The sequence below is a fragment of the Ambystoma mexicanum genome, chromosome 3p (assembly GCF_040938575.1).
Source record: "Ambystoma mexicanum isolate Mex_15411 chromosome 3p, UKY_AmexF1_1, whole genome shotgun sequence".
Taxonomy (NCBI): domain Eukaryota; kingdom Metazoa; phylum Chordata; class Amphibia; order Caudata; family Ambystomatidae; genus Ambystoma; species Ambystoma mexicanum.
Genome location: NC_090925.1, coordinates 1,259,978,406 through 1,260,003,808, shown reverse-complemented (window position 1 = coordinate 1,260,003,808; position 25,403 = coordinate 1,259,978,406). Strand labels below are relative to the sequence as shown.

General features: G+C 45.9%; 1 protein-coding gene across 1 annotated transcript in view; it reads left to right on the top strand.

Moving 5' to 3' along the window:
• Positions 1–25,403, top strand: part of RANGAP1 (Ran GTPase activating protein 1) — a 1,265,070-nt gene that overhangs the window by 1,130,591 nt on the left and 109,076 nt on the right. The window contains exon 15 of the mRNA XM_069652750.1: positions 21,825–21,946. Within this exon, the coding sequence (XP_069508851.1) occupies positions 21,825–21,946 (122 nt within the window). The remainder of the gene's footprint in view (positions 1–21,824; positions 21,947–25,403) is intronic.

Below are 25,403 nucleotides of genomic sequence, written 5' to 3'. Positions count from 1 at the left end.
ACTACTGCTTGGATGCCAACTCCAGGTCGGACGTGGCATTTGGTCACGCAGTTTTAAGGAACTTGTTTTCTTAAGACAGTCACCTCTCCACACTGGGGCTGCACTCAGTTGTAATCGCCCACACAGTATGGAGGAAAGGGGACGGGACGTAGGAGTATTCACAAGTTACTCACTGTAGTGACTAACGTACTCCTAGTCCATAGTCCCCTTTCCTCCATACGTCCCACCATCCGTTGAGGCTTTTGTCAGTTTTGCCGCCACTTTCGTCGTCCCCCTCCTACACCTTTGGCTGTCTCACATCCTGACACAGCCCTGTCTCTGCCCTACTCTTCAATTTATGATACTCTTCATGCTCTTGCCCCTGTCATGAGGATCCGTTTGAAGTCCAAAGCCAAGTGCAATTCCTGGTATGTCTCTGACCTAGCTACACTTAAAGGTAAGTGTAGGGCGGCTGAGAGGAAATTGAGATTTCCTGTTCATCCTCTGACAAACTGGCCTGTCGCCTGCTACAAAGTCAATACCGACACTCTGTCCTCACCAAGAAGAGAGTCCACATTCAAGCTCATGTCTCTGCGGCATCAAACAACTCGGCCGAACTCTTTAAAATCTGCATGGAGCTGACCGACCCTGCTGCAGTCTTTACCCCTCCTGTTGCCTCCCAGGCTCTTTGCAATACCCTTGCCTCTCACTTAATTTAAAAAACCCAGGACATCCTGTCCACCCTCTCCACCCAGACCCTCCTCTCCCCTCTCCATCTGTGCTTGCTGACCCTCCTTTAGCCACCCCCCCACCATCCTTCTCATCGTTTCCTCTTTTCTCACCTGACAAGGTCGCTAGACAAGTCCGATCTATGAAAGCCTCATCAAACAGGTTCATCCCTGTTCCTCTAAAACCATCAAGGACCACATTGACACCCCCTCTCCAGCCCTTGCTGATTTTTGCAACCACTCCTTTGCCTCAGGATCCTTCCCCTCCCCTCTGAAGCACTCTTGTGCATCCTCTTCTCAAGAAACCCACAGCTGATCCTTCTTGTCCAGCTAGCTATCGCCCAATTTCCATTACTCCCTTTCTGGGCAAACTCCCTGGAAAAATTGGGCATCTCTCAGCTTAACCTTCATTCCAATTCAGTTGGCTGTCTCCATGACCACCAGTCTGGCTTCAGAGCTGCCAGAAGCACGGAAACTGCTCTCCTGAACATCCGTGAAGACCTGCTCTCCAACCTTGACTCTAACATCCCCTCTGTCCTCATCCTCCTCGATCTCTCTCCTACCTTCGACACGGGTTAACCATACCATCCTGCTCAACCGTCTCTGTGAAAACCTGCGTATCACTGATCAGGCTCTGGCCTGGCTGACCTCTTTCTTCTCAGATCGACGCTCCCAGGTCCAAATTGGGTCCTTCCTTTCATCTATCTTCCTCTCTACCTGTGGTGTTCCCCAGGGGTCTAACCGCTCGCCCTGGCTTTTCAACCAATACCTGGCAACTCTCGCCCACTGCATTGCCACTTCTGCTCAAATTTCCAGTGCTATGCTGACACTCAACTCATTTTCAGGCTGCCCTCTGCCACCTCCTCTCCCTGTCTCATCCCTGATTGCCTAACTGCCATTCAAGATTGGTGTGCCGCCAATGATCTTTGTCTGAATGGCAGCAAGACGGAGATCCTCCTCATTGGCACACCTTCACCATCCTTTCCCCTCACTCTCTGGCTGACCTCCCTTGGCCCTCCTACCCCCACCTGCGAGGCTAAGAACCTTAGGGTCATCTTTGACTCCACCCTTCCCTTCTCCGTCCACATCTCTGAGGTCTCTAAAAAGTCAGATTTTCTACTGCACCTCCTCAGAGGTACTCTGCCTTTCCTCTCCTTCCCCCAGAAGCTTATGGTATCCCAAGGTCTGGTTCTCTCTACGTTGGACTATTGTAACAGCCTCTTTCTAATTCTACCTGCCTCTACTCTCCGCCCTCTGCAACTAATCCAAAACAGGACTGCAAGACTTGTCCTTGCCCTCAAGCCCTGGGATCGTATCTCTCCAGCTCTGAAATCTCTCCATTGGCTCCCAGTGGATGCAAGGATAAAATTCAAAACCCCCTGCGTTGTCCACAAGGCTTTCTGGGGCCTGGGTCCAAAATATCTTAAGCTATCCCTCCGTAAACACCTCCCCTCCCCCTCACAAGCTCTTCGCTCCTCTACCTCCAACTCCCTCAGGGTCAGTCGTTTTTCAAAGAAACGAGCTGGGGGTAGATCTCTGTCTTCGGCTGGTGCCTCCCCCTGGAACACCTCAAGACCTTCCTCTCTTCTTCTGCCTTTGCTCCCCCTCTCACCTGCTGACCTGTCCTCTCTTGGCACTGCGCACCTGGCCACCCTCTGTCCTCCGGGCCCAAGTACCTGCTCACCCCGCCAACCTCCCGCACTGCCTCCGGGCCACCCCTTGCGCTGGGGATCTGTATCTGTACCCATACAGCCCCTGCTTTTTTTTCTTCCTGCACTTATCAGACCTACCCTGTCTGCTGCCTTAAACCTAGCACTTCTAAATTGCTGGCTGCACTACCACTGTTTGTTGCCTTTATTATTTATTTATTGTTATTTATCTGTTTCTCCTCTGCTTTGCACTTTCCACTTCTCCCCCTTCCATGCACTTTTCTCCCTCCCTGTCTCCCATGCACTTGCGCGTTCTCAATGTCACTGAGCCTAGTACGATCGCTGTTTTGTTGTCCCCTGTTTCCCTCCCTTGCCTTCTCACGCTCTGAAACACTTGTGTACGAGCGCAATAGAAATAAAATATGAATCAATCCGCCCCCCCCCCTAATAAAATTAGTGACATTAGGAAATTGGGGACTGAGGAGTGGCGCAGGTGAGCGGAGTCTGGGGAGTGCATGCGCCCAGGGCCGTGCCCCCCATGCGCATCTAAATTTAAAGGGGAAGATGATTTTTCCTGGTGAAAAAGGTTCAGTCTCCCGTCCCTAGCGAGCGACGCACATACAGTATGGATGAAAGAGGATTATGGACTAGGAGTATGTTAGTCACTACAGTGAGTAACTTATTTCTCCCACTAACTAGGAATTCCCAATCCCAGGTGTGTCTCTCACTGTCTACTACCTTGGGAAACCCAGGCCTTTTCTCATTGCCTACCATTTGAGAACCAATGAGAACCAAAAGGAAACGACTAGGAAGCATTGACCGTGCAGAAAAACAAGAACCCCAGGGAAGAACCCATGACCCCTACTCAATCTTCCTAAACAGAGAATGCCCACATACCGCTAGTCCTAAGAGGAAAGTTAACCAGGTAAGGTTCCCAAACGGGGTGGGCAGGAAGGAACAGAAACTTCTAACCTATAGTTCGCGAACACAGGGCAGGGGGGAAACACGCCTACATCAGCTAAGTACACATACCACTAGGGTAATACAGAGGACAACTGCCACTCAACATCCCTACCAACTAGCCGGCCAAACAACAATACCAATAACACAAGATAATCACAGATGTTGACTGCAGAAACCCAGAGACAAAGAGGTAAGGAAAACCTGCTAACCCAGCTCTAAAACCCAAACTTTCCGCATACAGTCCTCCTACAGAAACTCACGCAACCACTTCTCTGCAAAGCTATCCGCATGTACAGTGGCACATTGCAACAACAGACTAACAACACATGACCCGAAAACCACACCTAAACTCAACGAACGTGCAAACCAAACTGAAGCGGCCTACAGGACATTATAACTCTCACTTTCCTATTCCCACTGCACCCTAGTAACCTTCTCCCACCCCCCACCCTTTTTGCAAATACCATTAACATATCTGTCCAACTATTGTTGTTAATCATTCAGTAATGTTCAATTTATTAGTGAGGTACAGAATGTTATTAATGTGATTTTTTTTAACATGAATGTACTTATTGTCTGATTTATGAATTCAGGTCACGTCCAGCTATAATGTTTACATCACAAGCTTTAGGGCTCTGATACTATTGTGGTAGTGGTTTGCTGCAGTATGAAAGCCTTTTAATTGAACATAATATATGGTGCAGTATACATGATGGCTAACATAACAGATCACATTTCATTCAATTCCTTGAAAGTTCTCCCAGAAATCTGGGCATATGTGTTTAACAGCTTCAGATCTTCTAAGGATCCCTGTCTGTCTCTACGTCATAGGCACAGTCCTGTGATTAACTTATGCCTCTCAGTCGTTGCAGCTTTCTGAATCGTGCATTTTCTATCCCATTAATGTATGATCTTTGCAACACACTGCAGTGTCTCAAAGCACTAGAAAGCCAATTTCGGGGCACCATGTTAGCACTACATTAAACATAAAAAGTCCATGTCATGGAAGCCACCATTTCTTACAAATCATTCGATATTCCGCATTTGCCAAAAAGGTCCCCCATGTTTCTTCCTGGAGATAGAACCACTTCGTGAAGGAAAGCAGTTTGCCTGCTGTGAAATATTTCTTGGCTTTGACCTCCAATAATTGTGCTTTTGATGTACGGTTCCAGGTCAGAAGAGCGCGCGGATAAGAGCAACATTTCGAAAGGCTGCTTGGGGGGTCAGGAGAGGGCCCACCTCCAAGCCCAATTTGTGCTGCAAGCACCCCATCCCCACGTCCTCCATTCCCATGCCCCTCTCAAACTGCTTTCCCAACCTGCATCTATGTGGCAAGAAATCTAACCTTTCTCCAGCCTTGTGTTTTTCCTTTTTTAATTCTCCCTTCCCAATTGCGGTCTTGTTGCTGAAGGTTGTGTAGTTTCATGTTAGTGTCAAATGTTAAGCCCTTTGAAGCAGCCGTAAGGTGGCAAGTAGCACTCCCCAAAACGCAATAAATAAATAAATACATGAGTTGCACTCAGTTCAGGAAAATGGCCATAACTCCCAAAATAGACCTGCAAATGTAAGCTTGCAAGTATATTGTACACCCTTTTTGGACCTGAGAGTCCCATGCAGCCGTCCATTAACAAGACAAGGTAACTGCAGCCCAGGTTGAGAATGGTGAACAAGGCTGGATTTGGCAGATTCACACCCAGAAGTGCTTAGCCACAACATAAACCCAAGAGGAATCCTGCCTCCCATACCACTATAAACATCCCCTCAAAGTTCCTAGCAGTTTGTGGCCTAGGGGGGAAAAAGACATGGCATTTGCTTTCCTGTTTCCCTTTGGATGGTATCAACACGCCCAGTTTCAAAATGACACCCTGGCGACCCCACGTAGCAAAAGACCTACTCAAATCATAATTTCACACAAAAAAGTGCCAAGTTGATGCTGAATATTGGACACCAGATACCCGACCCTTCTCTTCCTAACATCCCTGTTTGTCTAACAGCCACATCCATTTTTCACAGTCTAATGAGCACAACCTTCATAGAGAGCTAGGCTGTAGTTTCTCACTAGAAATGCAAAGACTTTTGGCGGCCCTACATGGCACTTTAAATGGGTGAAGGCCAGTGAATAAAACAACCAGGCCTTCACTCATGTACAACTCTGTGAAAGACATTAGGGAGACCATGGGTAATGTCACGCCATCCAGGATGCTTTGGAGGTGCTACAAAATCTGATGCATGAAGCATGCTTAAGTCTTCTTCACCTCTGCCTATCTGTCTCTTGCCGGGTGTGAGGACAGAATCGAAGATAACACATTTTATTAACAAGTAAAGTGTGTGTGTGTGTGTGTGTGTGTGTGTGTGTGTGTGTGTGTGTGTGTGTGTGTGTGTGTGTGTGTGTGTGTGTGTGTGTGTGTGTGTGTGTGTGTGTGTGTGTGTGTGTGTGTGTGTGTGTGTGTGTGTGTGTGTGTGTGTGTGTGTGTGTGTGTGTGTGTGTGTGTGTGTGTGTGTGTGTGTGTGTGTGTGTGTGTGTGTGTGTGTGTGTGTGTGTGTGTGTGTGTGTGTGTGTGTGATTTTATTTTTAAAGTGTACATGCTGTGAGTGCCTCTTGTGCGTTTTTACGAAATGTTCACATATTCTGATGAATACCATCATGAAGACAACCAACCCCTTCCCAGTCCAATAGGGAAGATTAGGGATTTCTTTGCATGATGGGAAAGACATTTTATTAATGTGTTTTAGTTTATAAATACACTTTTCACATAGAATATAATTCATAAACATAATAAATACATTGATAATCCATATACATGATCAAATGCAAATATTTAAAATATTTTCTAACCTAATTCATCCTATCTACTAAAATCATGCACTTAGCATAATTAAAAACAAAGGTTAAAAAATACATCATGTGGACAACAGCAAATACCCATCACACCAAAGCCACTTAAATCGAAATCCCAAGCAGATTCTCGATCACAAGCCAAACGTTCTACATCGCAATAAAAATCTTCAAGTTGGAAGCATTGGCACTTTGCCACCAGAAAATATCTTCCCCTATATGTTCAATGTCATGCACATATTTATCGTAGTATCTTTTCTACATGATCAACATCTTAGGCCAGCTAGTCAGTAGATGTTTCCCAGTCTCGACAATTTTATTATCCTTACACTGCCGACAGTAGCGATCCGCAATGGGGATCTTACCGATTGCGCCAGTAATAGGTAAGACTGGGAGCTGATTAATCCTAACTAAAAGTATAAATCGTCTTAGTTTTAGCGCTGGCATAAGTTCAAATATTGCTGTTGTTTTTTGTGAGTATATAACATACACTGTGCAAACTGGTATTTTTTGAGACCTTCTAATCAAGCGTAATTTTCTATCGAGTCCCCCAAATCGACTTTCCTTGATAAAGCAGATTTTACTGGCAAAGAAATGGCCTGCCAGGCGCTTCAGGCTGGATTGACTATCATGGACTGCGTGGGTCATGCCATGGACACGTCAACAGTGTTGCACAGGTCGGCCTATCTTAGGAGCTTGGGGTTTTCCCCAAACATCCAAACTAAGCTTCTGGATCTGATCTTCGATGGGGGACATTTGTTTGGCCCCAAAACCGATGAGACCCTCAAAGTTTAAATACACCAAGTTGACAGCTGTCGCAGAATGACAATGGTCTGCATGGCACAGATGGAAGTGCGTTCACATTTGTGTGCTGCAACGTTCTATTCTACAACTTACTGTGCTAGTCTAGTTGTTTACAAGATACCGCCCCCCTCATTTTTGTTTTCTTCAGACACGCGGCTCTCTGCATTGCACCCTCTGCTTTGCATTGGGTAATGTAAGGTTTAACTCAAGTTGGCAACAGTAAAGACAGACACAAGTGATCACAGATCCAGGGTGTTTATTAAACTGTATAGGTAGGATGGAAAAACGCCTAACCTAAATCTAAGATGGGAGCAAGCTATGACCATCGGATCATAATAAGGCAGTCCTAGTGGAGTCTTGTCAAATAAAAAGGCCTATACTATAACAAAAAAAACTATTGCCAAAATCCTTACAACTAAATACAAAAAGAGTGGGGGTTAAGGTTCACAAGAAAGAAAGAAGTGTTCACAAATGATAAGTCAGGATGTGGTAGCCGGGGTCTCTCTCTACCATCCCCCATTCCCCCCCCCCCCGTTTTGAGCACAGGACAAGGCGGGACTCTGGTGCACAGCACGAGCTTTCCCAGCACAAGACTACAGTTCCGTTCTCGGATATCAGGACCTCCGGTGGTTAAGTCTCTTTTCTACAGAAAGTCTCTTTCCTCCGAGGACCTGATGCATTCAAAATAACAAACAAACAGTTCCTTTCCGTTTGTAGGTTGGGTGATGACTTTTCACCCCTGGATTCCCCTCTTCCGGGCTCACACCCTTCTTGAATGTTAGCCTCCCTCCGTCGGGTTCACTATGGCTTTTCCCAAAACAATAAAACAATTTCACTTGTGGCATTCACAAGTCTTAATGTCCTTTTAGATAATCCACTGTGGACATCCCTCTGTCAGGTTCACTCTTGTCAACAAAATGTTCATTGGGGCATCATGCTTTGCCCAGTTCTGCAGGTATCCCTCCGTCATGTTCACGTTTGCCAACGTCGCAATCCCTCCTACTTTCTCGCATATGCCTGATTGACTTCCCTTCGTTTTTCCAATGGTTTGCTGGTCAAAGACTTTCAAGTGTACAGGGGATTTTGCTAGACCCCTGTATGCCCACTTTGACCCTTTTCCTTGCGGCTCTCCTTAGGCCTTGCGGTATCGGTAGTTTCAACAAACGGGTATTAAGTAGAGTCTCTCGAATGAGCACACATGTGGTGCCAGACCCTTCTATAGCTGGTCTTCCCCTAAGATGTTAACAATTATTTGAACTTCTCTTAATTTGCCGTTTGCAACTTTTGTTCAACACAGTTCGGTTTCTTATCGGTTCTCCCCTCGACTCAACGGCTGTGATGAACCGCTTGGCTTTTCCTGTCTCTGGAGCCAAGAACGGTACCACGGTAGAAAGCGTCTCTCCCTGTCCTGATTATCAGTGTAGGTGTGCTACGTGTACTGTTGACATCTGCTGCAACACACGCTGGCTATTGTTCAGTCATATGATTCCTGTCTGGGAGCCTTCGCGGGTCTGGGTCAGAAAGGGCAAGATCACTTCTCTCGTCGCTCCTTCGATTCTTGCAGCTTTTCTCCTCTTGAACTGCTGCCATGGGATAGCGATCTCGTCGTGCGGTTTGCCTTTCTCGTAGTGTGCTCTCATGCTCCAGCTTTTATCCCTGTGGGGAAGAGAAAGGGCCCTCAGGTGTGTGTGATCCTGGTCAATTGCCTGACTTTGCCTGGCCCTTGTCTTGGGACATATCAGGTAAATGGCTCTGGTGTTGGTACGTTGTCTCTCGTGGTGTGGGAAAGTGTTCATGTCAGAAAAGGGGCGGGTAGAGTTTCTGAGTATCCTATGTGGTAGGATAGGGAAGAGGTGTTAGAAGAAAGGGAATACCACATCTCACCCGTCCGTATCCCACTTCCACTCCCCAAGGTCCCCCCCCCTCCATCCAGGTGATCCTCCCTCACTGATCCACACCCAGGAACTGGATCCAATAGCGATGGCCATGTCTGGTCACCTGGAAGACAGATCCCCGGGGACTAGTTAGGGAGACACCGTCAGGTTTATCACAGTAAGCTACTAGTCGTGTTTTCTCCTAACCTCCGCTTGATTCCCCTTCTGTTTTCTGTTCTCTTGGTCTTCCACCCTTGCTTGCCTTGCCACGTCCACACTGCTGCCTGCCTCTTTTTTGGGGCTCCTTCATTTTTTCTTCTCCGTCTACCTGTACACTGTTGCCTTTCACATGATTCCGCTGTCCTAATTTCAGGAGCATTTGGACATCTACTGTTTTTGCCCTGCCAATTGTACCTTGGAATTCTACATTGCTTTCTATATATTTGGGGGTTTTTATGCCATGGTCTGGTTTTCCCCCAGAATGCTTTCCCTTCAGGGTTCCACCCTGTCTTGCCTTGTATGTCTTTAGGCAGGCATCGTGGCCGCTGGTGGGAATAGCACAAAAAGTACAAGTGCCATGTATTATTAATAGACAAATCGAGTTCAATACCTTCTTTAAAAACTGATTTCAAAAATTGAATATTGTCATTGCTTATTATTTTATTCTTATTTACTATTTTCTTTCATAAACATCATCATCATATATAAGACTGTGTACAAAAATGACAATCGTTAATTAACCATCGTTAAAACCTTAAATGGAAAAAAATACACTAAAGGCTAAACTTGTACCATTCCATTATATGAAACACCACCCCAACATGTGACCTCATATATCAACACATTTGTATCAATCACTTTCATCCTCATTCAAGAAACCATTCATACTTGTGCAAAGAAAACGCAATAATAATTTGTTTGGAAAAACCATCAGGTCTAACCTTTAGACCTTAGATGCTAGACGATATTCATCATCCAACAAAGTGCATCAGTGTTTAATCTACTATTGGCATATATTGTCAAGTCATTCTTATATATTCAATCACCACATAACTTTTTGTAAACCAAAATACATTCAGACTCCTGGAAGGAATTTAAACTGTTGTCATGTCTCAATAACATGTTAACAACTCCCTCCATAGCACAAATCTTCCCCTTGATGGGGGTAGGGAGAAAGCCATGGTTCCAGCCACCTGCAAGTAAAATTAAGTGCGAAAAATACAAGTACCAGAATCCTTAAAGTCAATTAACCTGCCACACCTGAAAAGGAAATGAAGACACACCTGAAACAACAAAGAAACACAGCCTCCCTGAAGATTGATGGAGTCATGAAAACGTGCGTTTGGAGGAGAAGCTTAACTTGACTGGTAACAGAGCACCTGCCTTACCAATATTTAAACAATCTTCAGAAGGCTCAATATGAAGACTCGTAGTGTTGCCTGTCCAGTACTACTATGCCCCCGCCTTTGTCGGCAGACGTAATGATTATGGTTTTATTGCATGCTAGAGTTTTTAAAGCCCTGTTTTCTTCCTGAGTCAAGTTTTGTCTGTGCCGTGATGTATTAAAATGTATTGTGATCTGGGGTAGAGCGCTTAAGACCATACTTTCAAAGATGATTATCTCTGGTGGAATATCATTGATTCCTGGTGTAAACGAGGGTTTAGGTCTAAAACCTGTCAAAGAATGATCGTCTTTGTCTTGTTTGTCCATAAAAAACGGCTTCAGTCTAATGGTTCTAAAGAACCTCCTCAATCCGATTTCCAGATTGTCAATGGAGTTGTCTTTAGTCAGCACAAAGCTCAGCCCCTTTCTCAGAACACTTTCCTTGGCGGTGGTTAGTAAGTGCTTGGGCAAGTTAAACACTGCTGTTTTGCTGGTGGGAATACACCTTATCTCTTAGAGGAGCGACAGTTATCTAAAGGCAAGAAAGGAAGACAAATGAGACCGTTATTGACACTCATGAGAACAGCAAGGTCACTGGGGCTGACAATGCAGCAATAGTCAGTGAAGCAGAATTTAGCTTTTGGGTTGAGAGGACGGGGCTATAGACGGTACTCCCCGTTCCCTAGAAGAGCGCAGCTCCCCTAGGCCAAACATGGGCAGTGTAGGATCCCAAAGCCAGGGAGAGGCAGAGGAGCGTCGAGGCAGATTACCCCTGCTGTTGCGTCGATTGCACCCACATCTCAGAAGCCTCTTTGAGGTTTACCCCCATACATCATCTACATTTGGAAGGAGAGTCTCTGGGTTCTTGGGCAGATGGAAAGAGATCACTTCCGACACCTGGGTCCTTCACTTGGTGGAGCTCGGCTACTGTCTACCATTTGTGAATTGACCACCGGATAGACCTTCACCACCCTCCTGCAAGCCGTAAGGGGAACTCCAGGAGTAGTTGCAAGCCTGGAGCAGTAGAGGCGGTGTTAGCCGAGGAGAAAGGCTGAGACTGATATTCCCAATACTTTCTGCTTCCCAAGAAAGGCGGAGGACTCGTCCCATTCGGGACCTCATGGCTTTGAACAAGTTCCTGCGGAAAGACAAATTCAGGATGCTGACTTTGAAGGAGATTCTTCAGGCTCTGCTGCTCCAAGACTGACTGGCTGTTGCTGGAGCTTTCCCATGCCTATTTACAAGTGCCTATCCACAAGTAGCAAAGAAGAATCCTGAGGTGTATAATTGGGGACGTCCATTAACAATTCAAGGTGTTCCCCTTTGGTTTGCCCTCGCACCAAGGGCTTTTACCAAGCTGCTGGCAGTGGTGGTCGTCCATCTCAGGAGATCCGGAGTCTTTGTATTCGCATACTCGGACTGGCTGATCTGGCCCCCTTTCAAGGCACCCCAAAGACACTTGCTCGCTGCTACACGTCTTGGGTTTCTCCCTGAACTTAAAGAAATCACAGATTACACCAGTGCAAAGGTTCCACTTCATTAGATCGGTCTTGGACACCTGGGAAGGGAAGGCTTTCGCGCCCAAGAAGAGTCTCACCAAAGTGGCAAAGATGGTCTGTCTTTTTCAGACTTCAGCAGTCTTCCGGCGTCCGCTTTCCTGTGTCTGTTTGGCCTCATGGCATCCTGTAGTTTCCTAGTGTCACAGGCAGGGCTACGGATGAGATCCCTTCAGTGGCTTCTCAGGAGCCAGCGGTTGCAATACTCGGGCGAGCTGTCAGATGTGCTCTAAGTGTTGAGGTCAACGACCTGGTTTGGTGGAGTGACAGGACCAACATGTTGACACAAGAAACTTTCTGGCTCCCATGGCCGGAGACTCAGGTTTTCACGGACACCTCTCTGAAGGGATCAGGACCCTTTACAGGCCTGTTCCAAGTCGGCGGCCACTGGTCCCAGAAGCAGAAATCTAGCCACAAAAATCTGCTGGAGTTGTGGGCAGTCAGACTAGCTCTGGTAGCTTTTACACCCTCTCTGCAGGGGAATCATGTCCTAGTCTTAGCGGACCGCACTGTGACCATACATTACCTCAACAAGCAGGGAGGCGAGAGATCACTCCCCCTGTGCAGGAAGGCCATGCAACTATGCTTCTAGATGCTGGAGAACAACTTCTCAGTCTCTGCAGCTTATCTGGCACAGGTGGAGAATGGGCTGGCGAATGCTCTGAGCAGGCAGAGCTTTGTCTCCCCGAAGTGGGAACTATGCCTGGAGGTCACTGCAAAGATCTGTTTGTGATGAAGTAAAACACAAAATGTGAACATTTCTGTTCATGGGAATGTCTCCCCAGAGGTGGTGTTGGGAGACTCGTTTTTGCTAGAGTGGACCTTCGATATACACTATGAATTCCCGCCGTTACCAGTCACCCATTGGGTTCTCAGGAGATCGAGGAGATTCAGGGCTCGCCTCATTCTCAACACTCCGGACTGTTCGATGAGGACGTGGTACCCAGACCTCTTGGAACTAGCCACATTCCTGCATCCCCGATGTCTTTGAGGCCTGATCTCTTATCGCAGTCGGGAGGCAAAGTACTTCACCTGAACCCGCGACCTCTCAATCTGCATGTGTGGTTCTTGGGAAATTAAGGAACTGGAACCTGGACAAGGAAGTTTTAGAGGTGTTGTTGGCTGCGCACAGATCTACCCCTAGTTTTCATGCCTGCAGGTGGAGAATGTTTGTTTCATGGTGAAAGGCATAAGGAGCGAACCCTATGTCGTGCCTCACCTCCACAGTGATGGAATTCTTGCTGAACTTAGCCAAATTAGGCCCGCAAGTGGGTACTGTAAAGGGGTATCTGGCATCTGCTTCTTTTATTGAGAGGATGCCAGAGCAAGGTTAATTTCTTATCATTCTCGTGGCGGCACAGTTCCATAAGGGCCTTGTCAATTATTTTCCTCCTTCACCTTTCATAGTCCCTTGATGGTGTTTGAACATGGTCTAACCTTTCTAATTGCAGCCACGTTTGACCCTTTGCACTCTACCTACATCAGACTTCTCACTTTGAAGGCTGCCTTTTTGATAGCAATCTCATCCACAAGGCAGGTCAGTGAGTTGCAGGCACTCTCTTATAAGCCCCCTTCCTGAGGTTTTTCAGGGAAAAGTTATACTTGAAGGTGCGCACTACGTTTTTACTAAATGTGGTGTTGGAGTTCCTCTTGTGCAAGAGTATATATCTTCCAACATTTTACCCTTCCTCCCCAACAGTCTAAGGATAGGGAGAGACTCCACAGGTGGGATGCTAAATGGACGCTGAGTTTTTACCTGGTCAGAATTGGCATATTCAGAAAGGATGACCAGCTGTTAATTGTGTTTTTTTTCTCCGCAATCCAGGCTGGGACGGGCTGTTACGAAGCAGACCATCTCTCGGTGGATAGTGCTGTGCATCTGAGTGCTACCAGAATGCAGGTAATGAGGTACCATTAGGGTTTAAGGACCTCTCAACCATAGGGGTTGCAACCTCTTTGGCCCCTTCAGAGAGTAGTGCCGGTAAGGGACATTTGTCAAGCAGCACCATGGACTTCATTCCACACATTTGCCAAGCATTACAGCTTATACATTTCCAGAGGAGATGATGCTCCTTTTGGAAAAGCGGTTCTCCACAGCTTCTTACCCTCCACTGTCGTGGTCACAATCCAAAGAAGGAAAAATTACTTGCCAATAATATTCTTTCTATAGATTCTTCTACCACAGATTCTTCTTCACCCTCCCAACCTGCCCCACTCTGAAGTTCATGGTTCTTAATTGTGGTCTGTTGCCACGCTACTGTGTGCAAATGACGAAGGAAGATGTAATTCCCAAATCGACATATTTTTGTTCTTGATTATTTCATCACAAAAAACAGAAGCTAAAGTTGTTGGCTATTGTAATTGGAAAGTTAGTTATTTGACCTTTTCTGCAGCGTGAACCCGGGGGAGAAAAGTGGGGTACTGAGCTAAGGGGGCATAAATCATCCCTTTATAATAGCGATCGTCGTGCCATCCAAAGTCGAAGAGTGGCGTGGTCGAACACAATGGTGTTGAGAGACGTTGTCTAGCTAGACTACACCCACTGTTGAAAATATATTCTGAGTAGCTGATGCTGGATGCACATCTATGAATCAAGATGAGGAATCTTTGGGTGAAGAATCCATAGAAATAACATTACTGGTAAGTAATTTCTCCTTGTCTTCTTCCATGTCTTAACTTCAGATGTATGTACTGTAAGTAACTCATTGTAGAAACACTAAAGACAGACACAAGTGATCACAGTTCAAGGGTGTTTATTAAACTGGCAGGTTGGAAAAACGCCTAATCTAAAGCTAAGATGGGAACAAGCTGCGACCATCAAATGAAAAATAAGGCTGTCCTAGTGGCGTCTTGTCAAATAATAGGGCCTGTACAAAAAAAAACCTTGCCAGTCCTTACAACTAAATACAAAAGGAGTGTGGGATAGGATTCACAAGAAAAGAAAGTGTTCACAAATGATAAGTCTGGATGGAGTAACCAGGGGTCTCCCTTCTCCACGTTTTGAGCATGGGATAAGGTGGGACTCCTGACCACAGCACACTCTCGAGCTTTACCAGCACGAGACGACAGTACCGTTCTCCTCTATCAGGATCGTCGATGGTCAAGTCTCTTGCCTTTGAGGACCTGATGTCTTCAAAAATAACAAATCAAAGTTCCTTTTTAAATGCACGTTGGGTGATGACTTTTCACCCCTGCATCCCCCTCTTCCGGACTCAGACCCCTCTTGAGCGTCAGCCTCCATCCGTCGGGTTCACTATGGCTTTCCTTGCATTCACGATTCTTAATGTCTTTTTAAACAGTTCACTGTGGACATCCTTCTGTCGGATTCACCTTTGTCAACACACTGTTCAACGGGACTTTAGGCTTCGCCCCTTTCCATCAGCATTCCTCCGTCGGGTTCACTTTTGCCAACTTTTATCAATCACAATGTAGGATTGACTTCCCTTCCCTTAGCTTTCCAATCTTCTGCCGGTCAAAGACTTTCGACCGTACAGAGGATTTTGCTAGACTTCTGTATGACCACTTTGACCCCTTTCTCGCCCTGTTCCCAAGGCCTTCTGGTAACACTAGTTTCAACTCTTGGGTATTCTCGAGTGAGCACCCACGTGGTTCCGGACTCCTCTGCAGCTGGTTTTCCCCTCTCATATTAACTGTTCTTTGTACTTTTCTTCAGTTAGCCGTTTGCTACTTTTGTCCAACACAGTTCGATTTCTTATCAGCTCTCCCTTCAACTCATCGGCCGTGATGAACCGTTTGGCTTTACTTGTCTCTGCAGTCAAGGCCGGTACCACCGTGGCAAACGTCTCTCTCTGGCTTGGTTATCAGCAGAGGAGGGCCCTGTGTACCTTTGACATCTGCTGCAACACACGTCAGCTATTGTTTGCTGTCTTCCGATTCCTTCCACAGATGTTTCACAGGTGGCTCAGAAAGAGCAAGGTCGCTTCTCTCCTCATCACCCTCTCGTGTTCGCGCTGTCTTTCTCCTGCTCTTGAACTGCTGTACTTGGATATTTGAGTTGTCCTGCGGTCTGCCTTGCCCATCGTGTGCTCTCGTGCTACACCTTTTATCCCTGTAGGGAAGGGAAAGGGCCGTCAGATGTGTGTGATTCTGGTAAATTGCCTGACTTTACCTGACCCTTAGGACATGTCAGGTAAACAGCCCTGGTGTTAGTCCATTGTCTTTTGTGGTGTGCAAAATTGTTTGTGTGGCAAAAGGGGTGGGGGCAGTGTTTCTGAATATCCTACGTGGTAGGATGGGGAAAAGGTTTTGGAAGAAGGGGGATACCGCATCTGACCTGTCGATGTCCCACTTCCACTCCCTGCGGACCCCCCATCCAGGTGATCCTACCTCACTGGTCCACTCCCAGGAACTGGATCCAATAGTGATGGCTGTGTCCTGGTTGACAGATCCCCGGGGACTAGTTAGAAAGACACCTTCAGAATTCTCACTGTACTGTGTGGGTCATTTGCACAGTGAATACATCAACGCTCGCTCCATTGCTACCCGATCCCATCCTGGGTCTTCGAAGGGTTGTTCTCCCATCTCCACCTTCCTCTAGCACCATATAGGGAAGTTTTATCCCTCTTACAAACTCCCCACCCCCATGCCTCACTCCCATGACTGTGTATACTGCAGCAAGTCTGCTTCCTCTTCTTCCAATGCAGAACTGTCCCTTTGCCACCCCGCCTACCAAGATCCCCTACCTGCCCACTCGCAGCTCACCTCCCAAGGTAAACAGACATTCCTCTCCCTGCAGCACGTTTCATTGCCACTCTGCAAGTGTGTCATGTAAAAGACACGCCTTATACTTGCAGCGTGGCTAAGACAGACCACCTAACAAATCATTTCACAGCAATGTCCTCAATCAATGTTTTCTCTCATACTATCTTGTAAGCTATGGAGAACTGCTCGGACTCCCACCTTGGGATCTTGGGAAGCATTTAAACAGTTAATTTGCGGGAATGGTATTTAGAAAGCCTTGCTGGCTTTCCAACAAGGTGACACATTTCTTGTGTGTCTCGAGTTGAGTAGAGGTTGGTTCCACTATCCTCTACCGAATCGTCATCCGAGGTGCCAAATAGGCATAACTATAATGCTTAGGCACCCACCATACCGAACTCGGGAGTTTGCCCTGAGGCAGCCCTTCCGCAGGCTAAATGTGGTCACAAGGCTGAAGTGAGTGGAATAGGTCTAGTGTAGTCCACTGTGTAATCTGTTGCCCAGTCTTCCACATGCCTTTAACGGCTCAATGCTCAGGGATGCTCCCCGGCATCCAGACATGCCCTGAGGCCGCACAGGCTCAAATCAGGAGAGGGGGCGTCAATGGACTTGTTTTCTCACAGCTCCTCACCTGCCATCCTGAATTCTAGCTGCAGAACCTCCCTACACAGTATGGTGAGTGTCTATGGGGCTTTGCCACCATTTCAAAGGGAGAAAATGACAGACTGATACAGCAATGATGTTGAAAAGTCATTAAAGTCAGATAATTGAAAGACACAATGGTTGGCTCACGCTATTCCCCTTTTTGGCTTTCAGTTTACTCCCAATACCATGTCCTTTTGGCTGCAGGAGCGGACTCAAGTTTTCAGACCCCAATGTCTTATCACACACATTCTTCATACATTGTCTAATCCCAGTGCCTGTAGACAGTGGTTTCTGCAATGAGAGGAACACTAGTTAAGCAAATTGTTTGATAGCTCAGTTCATGCACAGCTTTTACCAGGACATTGTAATGGAGGTGATGCTACAATTTTCCCTGATGCTTATAGCTATTCAGACACCAACTCTGATTTTGACATTGCCTGTGGCATATGTCTCTACCCAGCCACATATTGGTCCTATGACACAAGCGTTGAGGGTTCAGGCCTAGTCAGCCTCCATTACTGGTATTTCTGTATACCCCACTCACCCTCCCTGCCTTCTTCCCTTACCAGTAGACCGATCCAAGTGAGGAATAGCCAACTGATTCAGACACTGACCCGCAATGCCTTATTAAGGACACAAGTGATGGTAATGAAGAAGATACCTTTTTGGGTATCAAGGCCTTCCATTAACATGTTTACAGATGTTCTGGAACATCAGCAAAAGCAGGGGTTTCAGAAGTAGTTCTGGCATCTAAGCAACAGACACTGGGCATCCCCTATCCAGCAAGGTGCCCTCAAGGAGGCTACGAAGATTTGGATCTAATAGTATATGGTAACGCCTTCTAACAAGCAGCTAGATGCAACGTTTAGGTTAATGCCAGAGGAAATGTTGCGCTTAACCAGAAATGCCCATCCCGCCCACAACATCCAGATTTGCCAGCTGTCCTTTTGCAATCAAGCTATTCAGCTTCTTCTGCATCGTCTTCGACTCAAACGACATCTAAACCGTGCCCTCTACCTTAGGCAAACAAAGGAAGATGTCATTCTTGCAGTGTGCAAAGTACGATTCTGGAAGAATTAATTGTCTTTCTTCAGACTTATTTAAATTTCAGTTTTTGGCAGGCAAAGGGGAAAGCCAAAATGCTCTCCCTCCGACATACTAGAGAGTGCAGTCAGGCATATGTTTTAGCCAGGATATCAGGTGAGCCTTCTGAATCAAAAGAAAAACCTCCTCCTGGAAGTCCGAGAGAAGGTGAGGGAAGTCCTGTTAGGCATGAGTGAATGTTTCTATGTTTTCATGGACAATACTTTAATGAGGCAAATTACTGATAGTGAAGTGATTATAAGCCATATTGAAGTAACCTGCTAAGACCTATAGTCTGGGCAAGAACTGTTGTAGATCATATCAAGCCATTTGTGGCAGCTGGGGCCGATCTCAGGATACACTAGAGTGCAGAAACCCAATCTTCCTCTGAACCCAGAAAAAAGCAAAGAAAAAACAAGGATTTGTTTCACACCCCCTCAGCAGCAACTGATTACCCTAAACGCCGATGGGTGCACACCCACAGACCACACCTGTGAAGAGGGTGGCCCAGTGGCTTTCTCTGTACATCAGTTAATGTCAGTCACTCAAGATCTTTGGGCCCGATTAGTGTGCAGATGCTGGTTCTGCCTTCCTTTATCTTCATCAAATCTTTGCAATCCTGAAGGCAGATAACAGTCTTGCACATACTGAACCTGTTGGACTTCAACAAACTCTTACCTTGGTAGACGCTCATAATTGTCACTCCATCCCCGATTTTGAAAGCTCTAGAGTAGAGAGGGTTTGTCACAAACTGGGGTTGTTTATAATTCAAACCGTTCCCCATTCATGCTCATTTTGGCTCCCAGCATCTTCAAAAAAGTCATGAATCTGGTGATCTCAGATCCAGGTCTTGAAGATGTCCTTATTTACACATGGCTGGAAAGTGGGCTAATCAGGGCTCCTTCCCCACAGTTTAACATCTCCCCTCTGCACAGAGCGTTTCAACTGGTGTACTCCTCCTGGCTGTCCGTCATTTGGTGAAAAGGCTCTCTCCCCTACTCAGTTTGAAATGTATAGGATTCCTGTGGGATTCAAAACAGGGTCGAGTTTTCCCCTCAGAATTAAAGGTAAGAAACATTGAGACGATGGAGCCTCACCATGTAGGAGGACATGGTACAGGCCATCAAATATTGGGATGCTAGGTCTGATGTTCCCCTGTGGTTGCTTTTGCCAGTCCCAGTATGAGATCATCTCTGAGACCCCCCACCCCGTACACTCTTGGTATAAAGAGAAACAGCAGTCGATCATACAGTCCATCCCAGCTGGCTCTGGAACGTTGGCGTTCCAAAAATGGCATTGTCCCAGTAACCACCCATCTAGATCAAGATGGCTGAATGGCTAAAGATGGTTGAATGTCAGAGGGGTTGCTTCCAGCAGGCTCAGTCAGTATGAACAAAAGGGAAATCTCAGGCTCTGGGCATTTCTCTGGTGGACTTTCTTGAGAGAAATCGTAACAATTGTCTAATGTGTGCCTCTTGGATGGACCACATGGTGTTCTCCTTAAGCAGTGCTTTGCTTTTTCCTTGCAAGAGTCTATTCCTCTACATAATCCTTACCAATGAGAGCATGCTGCTTTTGCACCCATTCCCTCAGTAAATATCTTTCAAAGCCACATCCCTGAGCATCTCAGCTTTTAGATCCTGAGTGTCTTGGAAAGTAAAACAGATGGTCTTAAGGCAGCAAGAAAAGGTTGCACTACCTATCCATAGCGCAGTGATTGGACTTGCTTCTGAGAAAAAGAGATATTGATCCTCTCAACACTTTACAAGACAATCCCCTTCTGTTAATTTTAGACTTGGCACAATCGGGCATAAACACATTTTGCTTTGGCTAATCTCATTGTTAAAAGGCACTTTGATGGCGTAAAGAAACGGCTCCCACAGATTGCGACAGCCTCACCCTTCTTGGGACCTGAATATAGTCTTATGGGCCTTGGTGCAAAAACCATTCAAACCAATGGCCTTCACAAACATGAAATGTGTCGCTTGTAAAACAGCATTTATGGTCACTTTTCAGTGTGGAGTATTAGCACATTTCCAGCTTTTCCCCCACAACCTACCGTGTATTTATCTCAATGCTGTTTTTTCTCCCAATGTACTTTTTGCTATACATTCTCCAACTCACTATGTAACTAATTGTAACACAACCTCTGTAACTCAATGCTATATGTAGCCAAGACAACCAACCTTCTTATGTAACCAGCGCCCATGTTCCTCCGGGTTATGTGCGCTAAACAAATGACTAAATAAATAAATGTGCAAAAACTTCTGCTTCATTTTTCACAAAGACAAGTTAGTGCTTATCATGCACCCGCAGTTTTTTTCCTAAAGGGCTGTCGGAATTCCAGCCTAATCAAGCTATTCATCTTCCAGTCTTTTTTCTAAATTATTTGCAGGTGCAGTGAGATGTATGCATAAGCTGGTAGTTTAAAGGACATCGCCATTGTTTTTAGAATACTATAATGATTTCAGAACTTCAGATCGCCTTTTCCTCACGTATGTGCCTTTGCTTGGCACAAGGGCAGCTTAATTTTCCGTCCCTGATTGAGTTATGTTTTTCATACAGGAACTTTTCAGCATGGGACTGGTCTCTTCTCCTAGATGTCTCCGTCCACACTTTGTCCAAGCTAAGGCAGTTTCTAATGCTTTCCGACACCATGTATCAAAGAGGCTATGTGGGCTGCTCTGTATGCTTTTTGTAGGCACTATTCCATGAAAACCAGTTCAATGGCGGATTTGGCCAGGAGGCACTGCAGAATGTTTTTGCTTACGGTATTAGACCAGTGCTGGGCCATCCTCCCACTTGTAGGGTGCTTTTAAATGGAGGAAAGGGGACAGGATTGGGAGTAGGTTGATGTTTCTCACAGTAGGAACTACTGTACTCCTAGTACCCTTTACTCCATATGACCCCTGTCACCCTTTTTATAAGATTTCCACTAAACCGTGCCAGTTAAAGGACTGATTTGGTCAGGACCATAAGTAAAAGAGTTGTTGCTAGGGCATCGGCGGGGCATGAGCTCTGGCACCAGTTTTTTCAAATAATTTTGCTCAGCCTTAGGCTCTGTCCCAGACCCTTAAGGATGGAACTTCGCATCAGTATGAAGGAGTGAGACTATGGACTAGGAGTAGTAGTCGCTAGGGCGAGTAACTTTAACTTTCTGTACACCAGCTAGTTCATTGGTCACTGTGAAGGTTGGACACAGTCATGTGTAGCATGTTAACTTAAACCCATATTGTCCATATCAACTCATTAATCTTTATGTAGCATTGCACACGTTGGGAATAAAAGGAATTGGCCAAACATGCATTAATAATGATGACCCACAGTATGCTAGTCTCCAGCATCCCATGGTTACAATCCCATCTTGATTAGCCATTTCTAAGGAACCATTGAGGGAGCTGGTGTGGTGAGCCCATGGTAGGACCTTATGTTCCATCTTGGTCTCTTAGGTACCTTCTTATGCTGTTTCGACCATTTATGGTAGGTGGTGGTCCCCCTTTTGTAAGAGGGCTTATGACTAAAAAATGTTAGTGGTATAGTGCCTTATTGTTTGTGCTGCTCAGGTTACTGAACACCATTTTATATTCCTTCTACACCCCGATAGAGTGAAGAAAAGGTGAAGGCCATCTCAAGCCTCTACGGGCCTCTAATGACGCTAAACCACGTGGTGCAGCAGGAATACTTCCCAAAGGCCTTGGCACCCGTCCTCCTGGCATTCATCACCAAGTAAGTGCACTGCATTTCGGATCTGTCGTTGGAGGGAGAAATGTTCTGGTCAGAGATATTGTGTCATGGGGAATTTGGTGTATACATTTGGTAGTGCTTTTGCTCAAACTGGCATAAAGGGTTTTTAGACTGTGGGGAGGCCTAGGATCAAATGTGATTTTGTTAATTGTGATTTTTGACATGTGGTGTTGCCTTCTAAGTATTGTTGTAACAATTATTTGAGGCACTAAACATTGAACTTCAACATTTTAGCACTGTTGGAAACCTGTAGCTGTACAGGATACTTCTGCACCTGTCTATGCATTCCAAGTGGCTCAGTCATCAGTTCTTGTTTTTGCACCTAGCGAACATGTCAGAGAACTGATCTAAAAGTCAGTACCTTTTTAGATCTGTTCTCTCATCTTTGTATGTTTCAATTAATTTGAACTTTTTTTGTTAAACTTTTTTGGCTATGTGAAGCTCTCTTCAGTTTCAGAAAAACTAGGTTTCTTTTTCAATTCGAACCAAATTCGATCTTTTATTTTAATGTTGTCCCTTTATTGCCAGGGGTCGCCTTTCATTTGTTATTGGCTTAAAGGACATGTGTCATATGAACTAATTCCTTCTTGGCTGCTGATCCAGGCAGAGGCTGACACATGCTTTGGCATTCTTTGTCCAGTGCACTCCTCAGCCTTCTGAGTCGGTATTGCACTTCAGTCCCTTAAATGCAGACTGGTGGAGATTATGGAGTTGGCGTCAGGACTTAACGACACCAGTGGTATTGACACATCCTGACCTCGAGATACAGCAAGCAACGCTCTACGCGCACCCAAATGTGCAATTTCAAAAGGTGATTCAAAAAGTGGGCCTTCCGTGGGCCTTGGTCCCCCAGTGAAAACTTCTGGTTGTTAAGAAAGGAAGAAGGCAATGAATATGGCAAGGGAAATGTGCACGTAATCGCACAGTGAACAACTTTGAATCTAACAACGTGCATACAATACCCAAGACTCGTGTATACTAAAACCCAGGAGAGCAAATAGAGTGAAACAATAATACCAATATATGAAAAGGGATGTGGGGTAAGCACTTAGAACCTCCTTATGACTGAAAGGAAAGTCAGCAAACTCCTTACCCACTATGCTATTACAGATACTGACAGCGCTAAGCCCACATAGAGGGCAAGCAAGGACAGGATCTGTGAGCTGACACTCTGGATGATACTGAAAAAGGAACTTAGAAACAGTACTCACGAGGACCCGAAAGACCACTTGAATGTCAGTAAATTCACAAACCCAGTAGATCAAACAGGGACCCAGAAGGCTATAACAGCAATGGGTGGAGGATAACTAAATTCATAAGACCCAAGTCAAGGGGCAAGTAGGAATTGTGATTATAGAATAGTGAGGAAAACAAAAGGCATTCACACAGGGACTAGTTACAACAGCACCCCACACCTAATAATGAATGGGAAATAAATGCAGAAGTGCAATGGAAAACATGGAATGGATCCCAATAGAAAGTAAGGATCCGGAGCAGGGAAAATGATATCACAAAAGGAAACCTTTCCCACCCATCCAAGGAGAAAAGGCAGGAAGCTAAATCTAACAAGGGAAAGACTAATGCATCAAGTTTTTCAGTAGCAAAGGACAGCATCAAAGAAACAGAGAACACAGGCAAATTGGGCTGGATCAAAGAGTAAAGCACAGAGAAAGGCTGCCTGCAAACAGAGGAAGACAGAAAGGGAAATCCAGAAAGCAGAAATCAATTAAGCACATAAATCCGAAATCCGGGGCAGAGGAACAAGAAACAGGAACTAGGAACTAGGCACAAAAGCTAGGTACAAGGAACAAGGGACCAGTCACAACAGGAACACTGCAACAATGACCAGCGCTGGACTGAAGTAAACTGAGGCTTTTAAAGCTGCTTAACGAGCACACCCCTCAGGTGTGCCGCCTGCTGCACCTGCAGCCACAGGTGTTGCCTATCCTCCACCCAACCTTGTCCTGCAAGGGAGGAGGTGAAGCAGTGAGCCAGGCATTCTGGGAAGCATAGTCATTTGATTAAAGTAGCATGCTGGCTGCCAAAAACCTGGAATGGATCCAGAAGGGAAGTAACCTGGAAAATAAGGTTTTAGCGCTCCCAATTCATCACAACACTGTAGCATAAGGTTCGGAGGAAATGTCCAGTAGGGAATAAACCCCAAAACATGCCCCCAAGTGGCGAGAACGGGAGTGAAGGGAGCGAGCCGTGACACTGGTCCAGTACAATTTGACAGACATCTTGGGTAGAGTTCCTCAGTAGGAGATGGTTCTCCCTTTTAATGTGGTGGTTGCTGATCTGGTGATACCGTTATGGGAGCACCCATGTTCATCTCCAGCAGCCGATAAGGAGCTGACAAAGAATTATAACCATGCACGTGGAGACCATGCTTTTTCATCGAATCATTAGACTCCTGAAAGGCTAGTGGTTCAGACAGCCACTGTGAATTCGAAGCCGCCAGCATGTAACCTTTCCCCCAGATACGCCTCTTGCGCATTCTCCCACATTTTGTGGATTGTGCTCTGAGGCTTCGTCCTACTTACTGGAGAGAGAGATTAGGGATTGCTTCATCAATATTGATGGGAAGGGAGTGGCCTGTCCCGCTCTTCAAGCGGCTTAGATGCAGTGGATTGTGAAGATCATTTTATGGGGATGACAACTGTCCTCCTTAGGGTCTTCTAGCTGTCGGGTCCAGGGTTGTTTGAGTGTGTCTGTCCTGAGGATTGAAGGGATTTTTCCTCCGTCTTGTTATTTCTGAAACTTAATTTCAAGCGTCTCTTTGGTTTTGGCCTCAACTATCCCAGGCCAAGATGGAGGAGGTGACTCTGTGCAGTGATTGGTTCTAGTAAGGATAAAGGCTGTTTATCCAACATTCTAAACTGCCTTTCATTAGTCTTGCCCTAGAGGCAGGTCATGTTTATGTGTATTCCCCTAAACTAGGTCCTACAATCTCATCATCATCAAGGTCAAGAAGTATGAAGCAGCAAAACTGGAGTCAGTAAGGAAGAGTTTCAGAGCAGGAGAAAGCAGCTGCAGCTACAAATTGCAACTAAGTTCTTGAATAAATTATTATCAAACTTTCGTTACCGTGTCCGAGTGAATCTGTAAATAATTTGGTGTCTGTTTGAACAGTTTGACCAAGGCAGGTGTCCGAAAAGAGTTTAATTTTTCACAAGTCCAAGGCAGCGTGTGTGATTGCAGATGCAGCGTTTAATTCTCAGTGCAGCGACTTTCTAAAAGAGGGTGCGCAATGAATTCAGTCAAATTACCTGTCAGCAGTGTATGAGTTGTAACGCTCCACAAAGCGTTCAAACATCCAAATTGAAGAAGGGACTTGCGCAGTTACCTTTCCCGAAGCTGAAGGCAGCTACTTGTCGGGAACTCTCTGGAGACTTTGCGCAGCTTGCACTGAGACGAAACGGAAGTTGAAAGCTGCTCT